The following is a 15,375-nucleotide window of genomic DNA, read 5'->3' on the forward strand; positions in this document are numbered from 1 at the left end:
GGTGCAAATGGGTCCATTGCACCAAGACCTGTGTGAGAGGTAGGGAGTCTTGGTAAACCACTTTTTTGTCCAAGACTACCTTGGGCTTCACTTCTACTATGGGATCTTCATTCAACTTTGGTACCTCTTGGCTTATCCTTTCTGTAGTGCCCACTGCCTTCTTCAAAAGGGAGACATGGAACACCAGATGTAACCCCACCCCATCAGGAAGCAACAACCTATAGGCCACGGGACATACCTTCTCAATAATCCTGAAAGGCCCATAGTACTTGGGACTGATTTTTAATGTAGGGCCCTTAGTGAAAAGGTGGTGTTGGAACCTCTTCACCTTCAAAATGACCTCCTCACCCACCTTAAAAGCCCTATTTGTGTGGTGTCTATCCGCCATCTGCTTTATCCTTTGTTGGGCCATGGTAAATTCTCTCTCGATCACCTGCAAGGCCTCTTGTTTGGCCTGTAAATACTGATATGCCATGGTCTCAGATGGGGTGTAGTGCATAATAGCAGGGATGAGAGAGGATGGATATCCGAACAGGGCTTCAAAGGGAGTCCTCTTGTGGGCAGTGTGATAGTTGATGTTATACCACCATTGTGCCAAAGCCATCCATCTATTCCAACTCCTCTGTCGGGTAAAGCACATACACCTTAGGTATGTCTCTAAGCATTGATTCTCCTGTTCAGTTTGCCCATCAGTTTCCGGGTGGTAAGTTGATGACAAACTCAATCTTATTCCCAGTCCTTGGAATAAGGTTTTCCAGAATTAATTGGTAAATACCTTATCCCTATTTGAAATCACGGCTTGTGGCAACCCATGCAGCTTAAATACATTGTCCATTAGTCTCCTTGCCACCTCTGTAGCAGTAAAGGGGTGTGTCAAAATCTTCAGACTTGGGCAGCCCTTCGATGAAGTCCATAGTAACCTATTCCCACGTCTGGGATGGTATCTCCAAGGGTTGGAGAAGTCTTGGGTAAGGCACCTGTTCGTGCTTGCATCTTTAGCAGGTGTTGCACCTTAAAACATACCTTGTCACAACCTTCTTGAGCCCTGGCCAGTAGAATAGCTACCTAACTTGATGGTAGGGTAGGTTACATTCAACCTCGAATGCCCTCCAATGGGGAATCATGTAGAGACTGTAAAATTTTCTTCTTCAATTGCTCATCCTCTCCAATCACCACCCTACCATTGTATATGAGCAGTCCTCCTTTTATAGCATATCCTCCTCCTTTTATAGCATATCCCGAGTCATCTTGGGGTTGCACAGATGAGCGGGCCAGAACCTCCTTGATCCAGCTAGTATACTTATAGCTATTGGCTATGCCCTACACCCAATTAGGTACAAGGGCTGAGATTGCGTGGCAACTTCCCTCAATCTCCCCTCTAGACAAGGCATTTGCCACTAAATTCTTTTTCTCCTTTCTATATTGGATCATGTAGTCAAACGCAAACCCCATTAGCTTAGAGACTCCCTTCCTTTGTAGCTGATTGTGAGCCCTTTGCTATGACAAAAATTTCAAGCTCTCATGGTTTGTCCTGATTAGAAATGGCTGGCCTTCTAGGTATTACCTTTACTTCTCCACAACCATTGGGACGACCAACAGCTCTTTGTCATAGATACTTAGGCCAAGATGCCTGGGAGTAAGAGCTTGACTTAGAGATAAGCTATTGGCCTGCCTTCTTGAATTAAGATTGCCCCTATTCCCGTGTCACAGGCATTCGTTTCCGAGATGAACTCTTTGGAGAAGTCCGATAATGCTAGGATGGGAGCTTGGGTCATGGCCTCCTTAAGGGACTCAAAAGCATCCTCAGCCTCTAAACCCCATTGGAAGCTGTTCTTTTTTAGCAAACTGGTGAGGGGCTTACTAATCACTCCATACCCTTTGATAAACCTCTTATAGTAGCTCGTGAGTCCTAGGAACCCTCTCAACTCCTTCAGGGTCTTAGGTTTTGGCCATTGTTTCATAACTGCAATCTTTTGGGGGCTAGTACTTACCCCCTGGCTAGATATGATATGGCCAAGATATTCCACTCTAGCCTCTGCAAAAGTACATTTGGACCTCTTCACATAGAGTTGATGGTGTTTGAGGATTTCAAAGGCCTTCCTTAGATAGATTAGGTGATGGTCTAGATTAGGGCTGTATACTAGGATGTCATCGAAGAATACTAGCACAAATTTTCGAAGGTAGGGAGCAAAGATGTGGTTCATGAGGGCTTGGAAGGTTGCAAGTGCGTTTGTGAGGCCAAAGGGCATGACCAAGAACTTAATAGTGTCCTTGATGGGTGCGGAAGGCTATTTTAGGGCAATCCTCAGGGTTCATTCTAATTTGGTGGTACCCTGAGGTGAGGTCCAGCGCGGAAAAAATAGAGGCCCCGAATAACTTATCTAGGAGGTCCTCAATAATGGGAATGAGGAACTTATTTTTGATGGTTATGGAGTTGAGTTGCCTATAGTCCACGCTGAACCTCCATGAACCATCATTTTTCTTTACTAAGAGAATTGGGGAAGCAAATGGGCTCTGGCTTGGTTGGATAAGGGATTTGGCCAACATGTCCTTAATCAGTTTCTCGATTTTGGCCTTTTGGACAGGTGAATATCGATAGGCTCTGAGGTTGATAGGTTCACTATTTGGTTTAAGATGGATGGACTAGTTAAGGAATTGAGGAGGGGGAAGTGTGGAAGGTGTGGCAAATAAATCCTCAAACTCCATTAACAGTGTGTGAATTGGGCCATGAAGGTGTACCTGAGTGGTTGTTGATGTCAAGGCCTTGGCCGTATTCTGCCCTCCACTCCTTTGCTTACTTCCAGCATGTTCCTCCTCTTCCTCCACCTCTATCTCCCAAGCATATAGGGAGTGTAGCTATCTCCCCCCCCCCCCCCCCCCCCCCCCCCCCTCCCCGCTCTAATAGTCTTTGTAGCCTTTTTCCCGATACAGCCTTGCACTCCCCTACATCTTGGCACCCCACTAGTCACCTTTTGGCCTTCTCTATCAAAGGTGACTTCTAAGGTATTGAAGTCAAATACGAGGGGGCTTACAGTACACATCCAATTGACCCCAGTACAATATGGCATCCCCCCAACCTTAGGATTTGCAGATCAATAGAAAACTCATGCCCATTCATCATCTATTTGAACCCAACACACTTAAATTGACTCACCATCCAACTCCCATTAGCTATCAAGACTGATAGTGGGGGTGTGTCATGTAAGTTGCATTGGAGAATAGTGGTTGTTTCCTCATCGAAGAAACTATGAGTGTTGCCACTGTCAATAAGGACTATCAATTTCCTCTTTCCTACTACCCCTTTCACCTTTAGCACCCTACCTGAGGCTTGGCCTTGCAAGGCGTGCATTGATATTTCTCCACCCTCTTTGCCTTCAATAGGTTCCCCTTGTTCTTCCTTGTCCTCTGCTTCCCCTTCCTCTTCTCCCTGGCCGTCTATTGTCAACAACAGCCTCTTACATTGATGCCCTTGACCATACTTCTCCCCACACCGGAAGCAAAGCCCCAATTGCCTCTTCTGGTCTATAGTCAAAGCCTTGGCTAGGGTTGGGGCCAGTGGATTCCTTCCCATTGATCCACTCCTCGTCCAGGGCTGGCTACTTCCTCTGTTCATCCCATTGTAAGGAGTCTCCTCTCTATTGACTTTAGAGGATAGCCTATGCCTCTTAGTGAAGGTTTCCAATGATAGTTCATGAAGGCGGGCTTGCTCTGTTGCTTGTCCAACTGACGTCGGATAGAGCATCTTCACGGTGGGTCGGATCTGGTCATCCAACCCACTGATGAAGCTAGACACAAAATAGCCTTCATCCAATGAGGGGTGTGTAAGGGATAGAAAGGACCTAAGCTCTTTGAATCTCACCTGATACTCCTTCACCGTTCCCCTATGTTTCAACTTATTGAATTCCTCAATGACGTTGGTCCTTGTCTTCTCTCTGAACTTGTTGCAGAGGCCATTAACGAACTCCGGCCAACTGCATTCTGTCTTTCCTCGGCTCCAATTCTGGAACCAAGCGTCTACTACATCATCCAAGTAAGCGGTCGCTATGTTCACCTTCTCCCTCTTCACCACTTGGTACTGGTAAAATACTCTTTCACACTGCCGAATCCGCCACCAGGGTCTGTCCTCAAATGGAGGAATGTCCATCCATGGCCTTAGGATGGTGAAGTGATTACCTCCAATCCTACGATTCGAATTGTCCTTTGTTTCCACTCTTTCCCCTGTCTCCCCTTGATCATTGGGCCTCTGCCTCGCCCTCAGTGTCGTCAGAATTGGTGCCAATGAAGCCCTAGGGGAAAAGTCAGTGGGGAGGTTGGCATGGGGATGCCGAGCAAAGATGCTCAAGGCAGCACTCAATTGCTAGTTGAATTGTTACCTTAATCCAACAATCTCCTCCTGGAGTCCGCTCACTGCTCGATCCACGGTTCGATCCAAATTGGCCACATGCTCTAACCAACTCCGGTTAATCTCCTCCTGCGTGTTTTTTATGCCCAATTCTAAGATATCCAGGTGATCCTCTACTTGCTCCTGGTGCTGTCGCATCCCCACTTCCATGTCATCCAACTTGGATTCCATCTGTTTCGTTCGTGTTCCTTCTTCCATTTTCGCAGCTCTTAGGTCGTCGGCTCTGATGCCAAATGTTAGATCTTCGATATGATAGGAAAATTCTCCCGTAATTGATGAAGAACCAAGAATAGGCAGGAAAGACGAATATGAGAAAGAGAGGGAAAGAAGAGAGAAAGAGAAAGAGAGAATTGAGAGAGTTAGGAGGGAAAAGATGAGTGGTATAATCCTCACATGATCCCCATCCTCGTTGGTATTCTCTTATTTATAGGAGATGCAATTATTTACAGCTTCTGGATCAGCTCAAGTGGCCATGTGCACTTGGCTCTAATCCTCTACACATAGCCTCTAGATACAATCGTATAACTCCCCCACTAATCATATGTACCCAATTGCAAGATTACCCTCGGGTTGTGACAATGTCATGATCAGCATAATTAGAAGATAGTAGAAAGCAGTTGAAGTTGTTTTAATAGCAATTATTACAATTACAGTAGTTGGAACAAACTACTACAATTGTAATAAGTTGTTAGTAGAATTTATTACGGTTGTAATAGGCTATTAGTAGAATCTATTACAATGTAACCAATTAACTGTTGTGAATAGCAATATATAAGGCTATGCCACTTTGTACCAAGACATTATGAATGAAGATTTCAAGTTCTCTCTATCCATTCGCTGTTTCCCTCTATTTTTATTTCTATTTTCTCCCTAATCTCTCTCTCTCTTATCATTACCCTAAGGATTTCCCAAGGATAGATTAGTAAATATAATAGTAGGAATTTATATTTCCTTTTGTATTTTTTGTTATAGGGCTTTGTCTTTAGCTAATAGGCAGTTGGGTTGTTTGTTTCATTGCACATGAGTGAATATGGGAGGCTGTTAGGCTATAAATAAGCCATAGCTGAGGATGGAAGAATAATGTTTTGAAATGATAATTGAATGCTTTCATTTCCCTCTCTTGAATCTTCTTAATCTCCCTCCAAATCCCCTCTAATCTCTCTCTTAATTTCTCTATCTTTCTCTCGGTTCTTCCTAATCTCTCTCTCTATTCTGTTCTTCCTTAATTTCCCTCCATTTCTTCATATCTAACTCTCTCAATTCCTCCCCAATTACTTCTTTAACCTGTTATGAACCCTAGGTTCATGACAAATGGTATCAGAGCCATCGTTCCTTAGCGGTTTTCTTCGCTGATTAATTTCCGATGAATGTCGACGGTGGTTGTCCGATGTAGTTGATTCACGAAACTTGAAGGTGATTACGGAAACCGACAGCAGCAAGGTAGGCTGTAATCTTGGGAGATAACCGACAGCATCAATTCGGTGAGCCAACGACTGCAACATAACCGATTGCCAGTGATCGTGATCAGATCTGGTGGTTGCTGATCTATAGTGATTGTCAATGATTTTTGCGATCGGCTAGGAATTTTGGACTGCTGATTCAACAAAAATTATCAACTAGTGTGAAGACGAAACCAATTCCGGTGGTCCAAGCAAGTGCACGTTAGTTGTTAGGCGAAGCAGATCTAGTAGCAGATTCAGAACGAGCGAGCCTTTCTTAGATTGAATTTTGAAGGTAAAGCGGGAGGTTGACTCTCAGTTGTGATTTCAGTAACTAGGGCTCAAACTTGTAGGTGGAGTCCATTGTGATAGATGGATTCCTCCGATTCCTTTGCTCGTTGATTTTCGAACCCTAGGCAGCAAAAATCGATCAATTGTTAGGCGATCCTTAACGGCAATGGAATTAATTGAACTTTTAGGAGGTGATTTCGGAAATGGCAGAGAGTTGATGGAGCGAGGATCCAACTTTGCTATTGATCTCTGACGGTGATTGACGTTGGCAATTTGGTGAAGCAATTCCAGTAAATTACGAGACCAAGCCAGTGGTCGCGACCAGTGAACGATGATTGGGTGGGTTGCGGCCGTTGCAAATCGGGATTGACATCGAATAGGTTGAGCTTCCGATCTGATTTGGAAGGTGTCTGCTAGGCAGCAATTAGGCTCGGAGTTTGGGAGAAGTGAAGGACTTCGACGGCGATTGAGCTAAGAGAATTCCGATCGGTTTTTGGATATTGCTATTGACGTGGTTAATTTCCAATAAGTGAGCAACCACGGGTTTGAACAAGGAAGACGAAGCAAGTTAGCCAATCCAAATTTTTGTTTAATTTTTGGAGGCGAGCATATCAGGTGTTTCGACGGTAGTTTCGTGTGCGTTGAGGCAACTTGAATTCAGAGCCAATTAGCTCACAGAGTGGATTGGATTCAGATGTACAGAATTTCTGCCCCTTGGTCACCGAAGTATACTGCTTCCACTAAATCGACCATGGGGAGCAGCACATACATGAAACAAACAAGGTCGCAATTACAACAGAGGAAAGTTGCATTCTCAGTTGAAGGCAGATATCATGAGGAGTTTGGCTAGAAGCCTCAGGTATGGGAAAAGAAGCTTCAGAAGGGGATTAACAAAGTGGACAAGGAAACAAGAAGTGTGGTACGTGATACGAGAAAGGAATTCGGTCGTATGTTGCATGAGCAGTTGTAGGAGTTCACGATGATACTTGTTAAGAAGTATCACAATAGCTTTCTCGCCAAATTTTTCGATGATTATTGCGAAAATCTTAACAAAGAGGACTTCCTTAAAATGGACTAATTGAAGGAGAAGTCAAGTTGGAGGGAATCAGATTCATTGCTCACCTCCGATGTTGAGCAGAAGAAGTATTCCAGTTTAGGCAGAAGCTATAAAGAGTATTTTAATTTAGGCCGAATTATCAAGGAGGAGGATTGCAACATCAGGGATGATATTGGTGGTGAATGGCATTAACCAAAGGGTACCAGTAACAATTAGATAGATAGGGCAACAGATACAAAGGGACTGTCATTGAAAAAGAAGTTTGTGTAGAGGAAAATTCCAGCAAACACAGAGAAAAGAATTGTTGGATTATTTGCGTGTAATCAAGAGGTTCCGACTGAAACTTCAACCAATATTAAGGAAGTTGGCATTGTTACTGAAGCGAACGAGTTAATGGAAACTCAGGATTCCGAAGAGGAAAGGAGATTGGATGAGGAGATTTGTATAGACCATACTCTACAAGAATAGGAAGCTGATGATCCCAGTGATGAGCAGCCTACACATCAGATTGGAGATGAGAACTACTACAAAGATGGCTTTCATGCATCTGATAGACCGGGCAAGGGTATTATTTCATCAGATAATCTGGCTGTAAATCATGTTAGGGAAAAAGGTCGAGATGGAGACTAGGTGTCAGTTAATGAGGAACCGTTTGCTGGAATTGAAATTGTAGCAGCTCCTATTTCTAATGCTCACAGACAGCCTTGGTCTGAGTATGCAAGGTAAGTCTACAATTCTCCATTGTTGCATTTCCAGGATGATGTTGATATTTTTGTAACAAAGCATGGTTGTGGGTTGAATGGGAATATAGTAAAGGCAGCTATGGATGTAGGTCTGCCATTCTTACTTGTATTGGATGGTAAAGAACTACTAACAGCAGGCATGGACACAGTTAGTCCTCCCGTTAGACTCAAAGTTTCAACTGCTAACTATATCGGTTCGGGTGTGGCTAATTATCTTCTTGAAGTGGAGACCAATCTTGATTGGACAGCTATTGTAGGAGGTGGTTGTAGTGGGCTCAAACTCGATCAGGTTGTTTCTATTGAAGTTCTGGGCCAAATTACACTTGGAATTGATCTTAGAAATCTAAGAACGAAGAAGAAGAGGCCTAGAAGGTGAAAGAAAGAAAGAAGAATCAAACAAATAGAGAAAGCAGGTATTGGGTGAAGAAATTATGGCGCAATCGTCGTAAGTTCTTGAGGACAATAACTCTCTCAAGGAGGGGGGAATTGTCATGACCCTAAGGATTTTTCAAGGATAGATTAGTAAATATAATAGTATGAATTTACATTTCCTTTTGTATTTTCTATTATAGGGCTTTGCCTTTAGCTAATAGGCGATTGGGCTGTTTGTTAGATTGCACATGGGAGGCTATTAGGCTATAAATAAGACATAGCTGAGGATGGAAGAATAATGTTTTGAATTGATAATTGAATGCTCTCATTTCCCTCTCTTGAATCCTCTCAATCTCCCTCCAAATCCCCTCTAATCTCTCTTTCTTTCTCTCGGTTCTTCCTAATCTCCCTCTCTGTTCTGTTCTTCCTTAATTTCCCTCCATTTCTTCAGATCTAACTCTCTCAATTTCTCCCCAATTACTTCTTAAACCTGTTATGAACCCTAGGTTCATGACACACTCTCTCTCTCTCTCTTCTTCCTTGACTGCCAACTAGAAACCCTAGATTTGAAACCTAGGGTCCTGACATGAGGTTGCTGTGTGGCTAATGTTTATTCTCTACCAGTCTGATGGAACACATGAATCTACAAGAGGAAACACCTAAGATCTCAGTGGATGATGGAAGAAGGAAAGGAGTTAGCATGGATGCCTTCCTGTTTCCCCTACCTAGGGTCCTCCTGAAAACTAATCTTCCAGGCATATCTTTGCTTGAAATTTGCATGAAATAGTTAAATACTGCTCCAAATTGAATACAAGGGTGATTTTATAGTTGACATTGTGGATTTGGCACACAATGTATAAAATCACCTCCAAATCCAACTTGCTGCCATTATTATTCAACCATGTTTGCTTCAAATGTATAAATTTTTTTCCCAAGAAATTCTGTTGGAGGAATATAGCACTATGCAGAAATTCTTCTCTGCAGTTTTTTTTCTAGATGAGCTTCATTCTTTGGGACCTTGTAAGCAGCTTCATTGGTTACTGGTAGTTTTCCCCTTATATAGAAGGCAGGTAACATAAGGGGTGCAGAAATGATATTTATCTCTTTTCCAAAAAGCATTGGCATGCTTCATTAAATTACATGTTTAACAGTTCGTTTGAATTGTTGTATTTTGAGGATTTTGTTTGATATATTTTCTTTTGCACCAATGTTACTGGTTTTGTATTTAAAGATAAACATTGGGGTACCTAGGGCTCTTAACTCTTTTCATACATGTTTGTGACAGAATGAATTGTGTCGAATGAGATTGGATGTCTCCATGCTTGATGACCTCATTTGTGAATACTGTGTTTATAGGGGTATTGTGGACTCTGGTCTTTCATCCCCTCCTGGTGAATATTCGATATCTTTCTCTAAGTTCAAGTTTCCTTTATTTCATTGGCTAATAAATCTTAGCTACAAAATTTTGATCTCTACAGCATCAGAAATGCATATAGTTTCTGGATATTCTTCATCAAGAAATTGTTCTGTTGAAGTTGATTGTGCAACCAGTAAACATTCAGATGGTGAAACTTCAATTAGTAATGCTCACATGGATGGTTCTCCAGAAATTAATGCTGATGCAGTAAGCATGCAAGATATGAACCACAGAGAGAAATTCCATAGCGAGACAAGAAGCAATCATGAAGACTGTAGCACTAGTGGAACACAGCCCCCTGAAATTCCAAGGATTTTACAAAGAAATAAAAGTTATGGAATTAGGGAAAGGAACAAACGCAAGCGGTGGAGGGGGAGACAAGAGAAGCTAGATCTCATTCCTGAAGTTCTTAGTGGAAGCAGTAAGCAAGAGCTTAGCACTACCACCACACTTTCCAGTACAAATATGTTGAATGAACAACAGGTATCTAGTTGTTATTTTATCTTTTTAATGTTCCACCCTTTTTGAGATATTCATTAGATGGATTCTTATTTGAAAAACTTTTCTGCAGCTTGCAGAATCACAAACCACTGTGGGTATGATCAGTAATAGGGAGGATAAATATGAGATTGTGCTGGCAGTGAAGGAATTAGCTAGCAGAGGAATGGCTGCCGAGGTTGTGGAAGAAGTAAATGCCATGGATCCAAACTTTTTCACCCAAAACCCTCTTCTGTTGTTCCAACTTAAGCAGGTAAGCTAAAATATATTTTGCCTCTTTCATTCTTGAGTTTTTGGACAAGTGTGCATATACTGACCATTCTGCTGGTCACAGGTTGAATTTCTGAAGCTGGTCAGCTCTGGTGATCATTCTAGTGCATTAAGGGTTGCCTGTTCTCATTTAGGTCCCCTTGCAGCCAGTGATCCAACTCTGCTGAAGCCCTTAAAGGAGACATTGTTGGCTCTGTTAAGGCCTAACGAAGATGTGCTTCGTGGGGGCTTGCCATTGGATACCCTTGCTACTTCACTCCAGGTATGGAATTTTGCTGATGTGTTTAGATTAACATGCAGCTGGAACCCCTTGTGTTCATGTCTCCAACATAGTGAATTGGAGGATAAATGCTTCTTGATACTGTGCATTAGCTTTTAGTTCATTAGTCTTAAGGCTCGTACCATGTTTTTCCCCCTTTATCAAAGTATTGACTCAGTTTAGTCCTTTTGGTTAATAGGTTCATAATGTCTCTACAGAAAATTTGTATAAAGTGAATATGTTTACTTATTTGCATGTGTGCGCTAACAAAGAAATCTTGGGAAGGAAAAACTTGTGGAGTGTGGCCTGATTGTTTTGGCAGAGTTGAATGAGTACACAAAAGTATCCAAAATATCCAAAAATCCCTTGGACAAAACAGAGCATGAGGTGTCTGTGGTAGTACTTGATGATTTGAGCCATAAGAGAGAAACCGACTAGTTATCAAAAATAGGTGGAAATCGTTGCCTTGCAGTTAATGAAAGATGTAATTTTTCTAAGCTGTAACAAGCAAATTCTAACGTAGCTCTTGAACAATTTTCTAGAATTAATTGTCACTGTTGGAGGATCTATCTAATGCGCTGACATTTTTTTTCTGATTTACTATTTGTGTTGATGTGTAAAGCTATCAAGAAAACATGATTTATTGAGAATAAGTGCCAGAATGTAAAGTTGCTCCTTTGAACTGGAAGGTTATGGGTTCAAGTTGTGCACTAAGGGCGCCCTTTTAAGTAGGCTACAGAATAATAATTTTGATGTTGCACACATTTTTAGTTGTCAATCTTGATCCAGAAAAAATTGTTTCTGTGCTGTCTAAAAGGGTGAAAAGATGAATCATAATACATTCATTTTTTTTTTTTTTTTTTTTTTGGGGGGGGGGGGGGGGGGGGCGCTGAGACATAATTCATTCAGTTTTTGTCACTGTATTTACAACAATACTGGTACGAGCGTTCTTATTTCAACTGGGAGAGAAATTTCTCACCTTCTGCATGTTTAAATACAATTATGAAGTATAAAACTTTCTTATTAATTAATGCACAGGTTGCAATTGGTAGGAGTCTTGGGATTGAAGAACCCCAGCTTATTAAGATAATGAGAGCAACGCTTTACACACATAACGAGTGGTTTAAACTTCAAATGGGTAAAGACCGGTTTGAAGGACTTTTAAGGATTGGCTCCTTGAAAGAAGTAAGTAGTCCTATGCTTCCTGGTCCTGTTTCCAACTCGAATCTGGATACCTGCACGAGTGGATCTTCCCAAGTCGCAATATCTTCTACCGGTAGGATGCATGAAGATGATAACAGTCCAACACAAGTGTCATCAAGAGAACTAGTTTTTGATGAAGGCGCAATTCTTAAAGTAATGGTGAGTTAGGTCTACATTTTGAATAGTTAATTTCTCCTCATTCAACCCTTGTGTAATCTGGCATCTCTAACCTCAGTGAGTTGAAAATTGAACTGTGTTACTTCTCCCCCCCCCCCCTTCAAAAAAAATAAAAAAATAAAAATAAAAAGCCACTCAATAGGAATGAATAATATCGTGGTCTAGCTTGTGGCTGTAATTTGCTTTGGATCATCAGGAATTCTGAGACCTGGTCAGTCACTGAATTGGAAATAAAAATCAGACTGCACGTGTCTGGCTTTCTTTACTTACATGGCTACTTGGATTAATGGTACAGGAGTTCGTTGCTTTACCAAGGGCGGATGCCATTCATCTCCTTGCACAGTACAATGGAAATGCGGAGACTGTTATTCAGCAAATGTTTGGGAACTAATACACTTGGATGTAGCAACCTGTATTTATTATATTTGTTGATTAAATTTTCTTCTAGATCGATTCCACTTGTGCAGTAGATATTCAATCAATGTAATTTATTAGGTCTAGAAACCAACTGTCAATGTTATTCCTGACTCAAACGTGATAGTGTTAAGACAAATTACAGCGCGGAGCTAAGATTATTTTTTCCCACAGTGATTACGGCTACAATTAATAAATTATTGGTTTTGATTTTTTTATGGGTTGAGAGGACGTGGACTTTTTCACGAGTAAATTATTCGCTCATTATCAGGAAATATAATATTATTACTGTTCAACTCAATTCTCAGACTCAAAAGAGTTGTATCCAAGAGTTTCTGAATTGTATTTGAAGTGCTAGTTTTGAGGTGTATAATGAGTTGAGTGGGTTGAGGTTGGCCTTACATATGTGACCCTCAAGGCTCTACTCGCTCCCTCACCAGTCACCAACCATACCTTTTGCTGAGAATTAGTACAAGATTTCATAAAACATACGTAAACATGAAATAACAACGCCTCGATCCCCATTCATGTTACTCCGTGGATCCTTCCGTGCCATAATATTTCGACCGACGAAGGTTCATCTCATCTGACAGCATTTTTGCAAGCCTTAAACACGTCAAAAACAGAAACTATATCAGTGTTTCAGCCGACCGGCCCCAATGATCAAATGTATAATAAATTAATAAAATAAAACCCAAGTGTAGGAAAGGCGAATATGTGTTGCATTATTTACATTTTGAGAGCTTCCTCATTGGTGTTACCATTTTGAACAGGCTCGAATTGACCGGTTTCCATATTCATCCGCGAAACTGGTTTCTTCAACAATCCTCGGCCCACTTCTATCAAATTCTTCAAGTTTTCCTCTGTGGATACGTCAACCGCTGCCAACGTCCCACTTAACGTATCATCCTGAATCAAGACACCAATAAGTCTAGTCTACCAGATCACAGTATCCAAAATTTCCTTGGAAATTACATCTATGAGTAATTAATTATGAAGCACAGGTAGTTCATGAGTTATACACACACACACACACATATACCTCAAGCCTTTTGATGAAGCAATTAATTGGTCACATAAAATTCTCTAGTGCCTACGCAGCTCAAAACCATGAGACAAGGGATAATAAAAACTTACTTGGATTCTGAGGTAGTTTCTTTCTGAATGAAGAGCTTCAAAGACCACAGAAAGGTGGAAATCGACCATATCTGCACTTGCCAGATTGAAAACATCTACCAGCGGAGTAGAACCATTATCAGATAACCAATTCAGAATCCCCCATCTGGCAGCCCGTTGTGCTTGGTAGTCATGGTTTGTCTTCGCCGATCCTGTCCCTATTGAAATTACAAGAAACCGGCCATAATCCGTGGGGTTGATCGGAAAGAACTCTGGGTTCTCCCTGAATATTTCTTTTGTCACTTCACTAATGGCAACCAAAGCCTGGAATTAATCACGATGCAACGCCAATAATATCGTCGTTACTTTCAAAAATATTGTATGCCCATAACCTAATAATAATCTTATTCTTCATTCTCTTCAATTTTATCTATTTAAGCGCACACACACACATATATATACCGGATTATTTTTTTTTTTCTGTAAATTATATATACCGGATTATTAGCGGCAACACCACCGTCAATGAGGTTGAATTCTTTCTCATTCCCTTTCTCGTCATGGTTTTTAAAATAATGAGAAGGAAGATAAGTAGGAGCTGCCGATGTGCTTATGCATATATCTGAAAGTGGAACATCAAGTACTGGTTTGCATGACACCTACAGCATCAAATAATAACTGTCATGAACTACATATGGTTTAGCCAACGCATATATTAATTAAGAGTTTGTCAAATCAAATGATCCAAAGAGAGAAATATATACAGTTTTTTATCCTAACAAGTATGGAGATCGATACATGCATATATAGTTGACGTGGAATTTTAAAGTCACCTGAAATGAGCTGAAGATCGTTCGCTGCAAATTCTTGATGTCGAAAGTCGGAATAACAACGTTAGTTAGGGTTTGGTGCAACCTTTTGTCCCCCAGTATATCACGTATCAGCTTGTGGAGATACTTGCCATTGTACTTGGGTCCTGTTAAAGCTTTATATATTTTCACTATCCAAGCAAAAGGCCCTCTGCGTTGCTCCAATCCAGCAACATTAATTAATATTTTCATGAAAAACAAGCAACACACACACACAACAGATATAACATGGTTTAATTAGATTCAATATGAGTTCTCATGTAAAGTTGAAGTATGGGATAGATGATACGTATTGAGAACTATATATATTATAACGTTATATATTTTTACTTTGTTTGCGGGAAAATTTTTGGACAGTTCTCGAGATAAAAAGGAACTATATCTTTCGCAGCATATAAAGGGCGCCGATTGTCGTCGCTATTTGGTGCTGTTAGCATGGCAGTGATTAGACCGCCGGTGCTCGTTCCTGCAATTACATCGAAGTAATCTACGAGCCTAGCATCCGTCCCATCCAGGTCCTGCAATATGATCACCATTGATAATTACATAGATTTGAAGCTCAAAACCATAAAAAAAGAAAAAAGAAAAACACAGAGAGAGAGAGAGAGAGAGAGAGAGAGACCTGAAGTTGAGACTCTAGGTTAGCGAGGATAACCCCAGGGATTATGCCTCTAACTCCTCCTCCATCAATGCTAAGAATTGTGATGAGATTCCCATGACAATTCGGGGGCGACACTTTCATTCTTCTTTCCATTATTGTGGGATTAATGGGAGTGTGAAAAACAAAAACAAAGAAGGTGATCAGTGGATTTAGTAACGCAAAGCTTCATATATATGTGTATATATAT

The 15,375-nt window shown here is 41.2% G+C and overlaps 2 protein-coding genes across 4 annotated transcripts in view; one reads left to right on the forward strand and one right to left on the reverse strand.

Annotated features, from left to right (window-relative positions):
- LOC127803806 (uncharacterized) overlaps positions 1 to 12,760 on the forward strand; it is a 43,053-nt gene extending 30,293 nt beyond the window's left edge. For all 3 annotated transcript variants that reach the window (XM_052340330.1, XM_052340331.1, XM_052340332.1), the window contains 6 exons: positions 9,590 to 9,695; positions 9,783 to 10,204; positions 10,293 to 10,472; positions 10,554 to 10,751; positions 11,787 to 12,110; positions 12,424 to 12,760. In XM_052340330.1, coding sequence (XP_052196290.1) covers positions 9,590 to 9,695; positions 9,783 to 10,204; positions 10,293 to 10,472; positions 10,554 to 10,751; positions 11,787 to 12,110; positions 12,424 to 12,519 — 1,326 coding nt within the window. In that variant the 3' untranslated portion in view covers positions 12,520 to 12,760. The remainder of the gene's footprint in view (positions 1 to 9,589; positions 9,696 to 9,782; positions 10,205 to 10,292; positions 10,473 to 10,553; positions 10,752 to 11,786; positions 12,111 to 12,423) is intronic.
- Positions 12,761 to 12,857: 97 nt separating this feature from the next.
- LOC127803807 (patatin-like protein 2) lies at positions 12,858 to 15,375 on the reverse strand. Its single transcript, XM_052340333.1, has 7 exons — positions 15,150 to 15,375; positions 14,858 to 15,045; positions 14,492 to 14,678; positions 14,156 to 14,317; positions 13,680 to 13,982; positions 13,276 to 13,451; positions 12,858 to 13,148 (listed from the first exon to the last, which is right to left on the reverse strand). Exons 1-7 carry the CDS (start codon positions 15,279 to 15,281, stop codon positions 13,073 to 13,075), a joined length of 1,224 nt encoding a protein of 407 aa, XP_052196293.1. The 5' UTR covers positions 15,282 to 15,375; the 3' UTR covers positions 12,858 to 13,072.

The sequence above is a fragment of the Diospyros lotus genome, chromosome 6 (assembly GCF_014633365.1).
Source record: "Diospyros lotus cultivar Yz01 chromosome 6, ASM1463336v1, whole genome shotgun sequence".
NCBI classification, from domain to species: Eukaryota; Viridiplantae; Streptophyta; class Magnoliopsida; order Ericales; family Ebenaceae; genus Diospyros; species Diospyros lotus.

Coding starts and splice junctions, on each gene's coding strand:
- LOC127803807 (XM_052340333.1), bottom strand. CDS start 15,281: ATGGAAAGAAGAATGAAAGTGTCGCCCCCGAATTGTCATGGGAATCTC. Junction 14,318..14,491: donor CGATCTTCAGCTCATTTCAG/GTGACTTTAAAA, acceptor TTGATGCTGTAG/GTGTCATGCAAACCAGTACT. Junction 13,149..13,275: donor AATGAGGAAGCTCTCAAAAT/GTAAATAATGCA, acceptor GACGTGTTTAAG/GCTTGCAAAAATGCTGTCAG.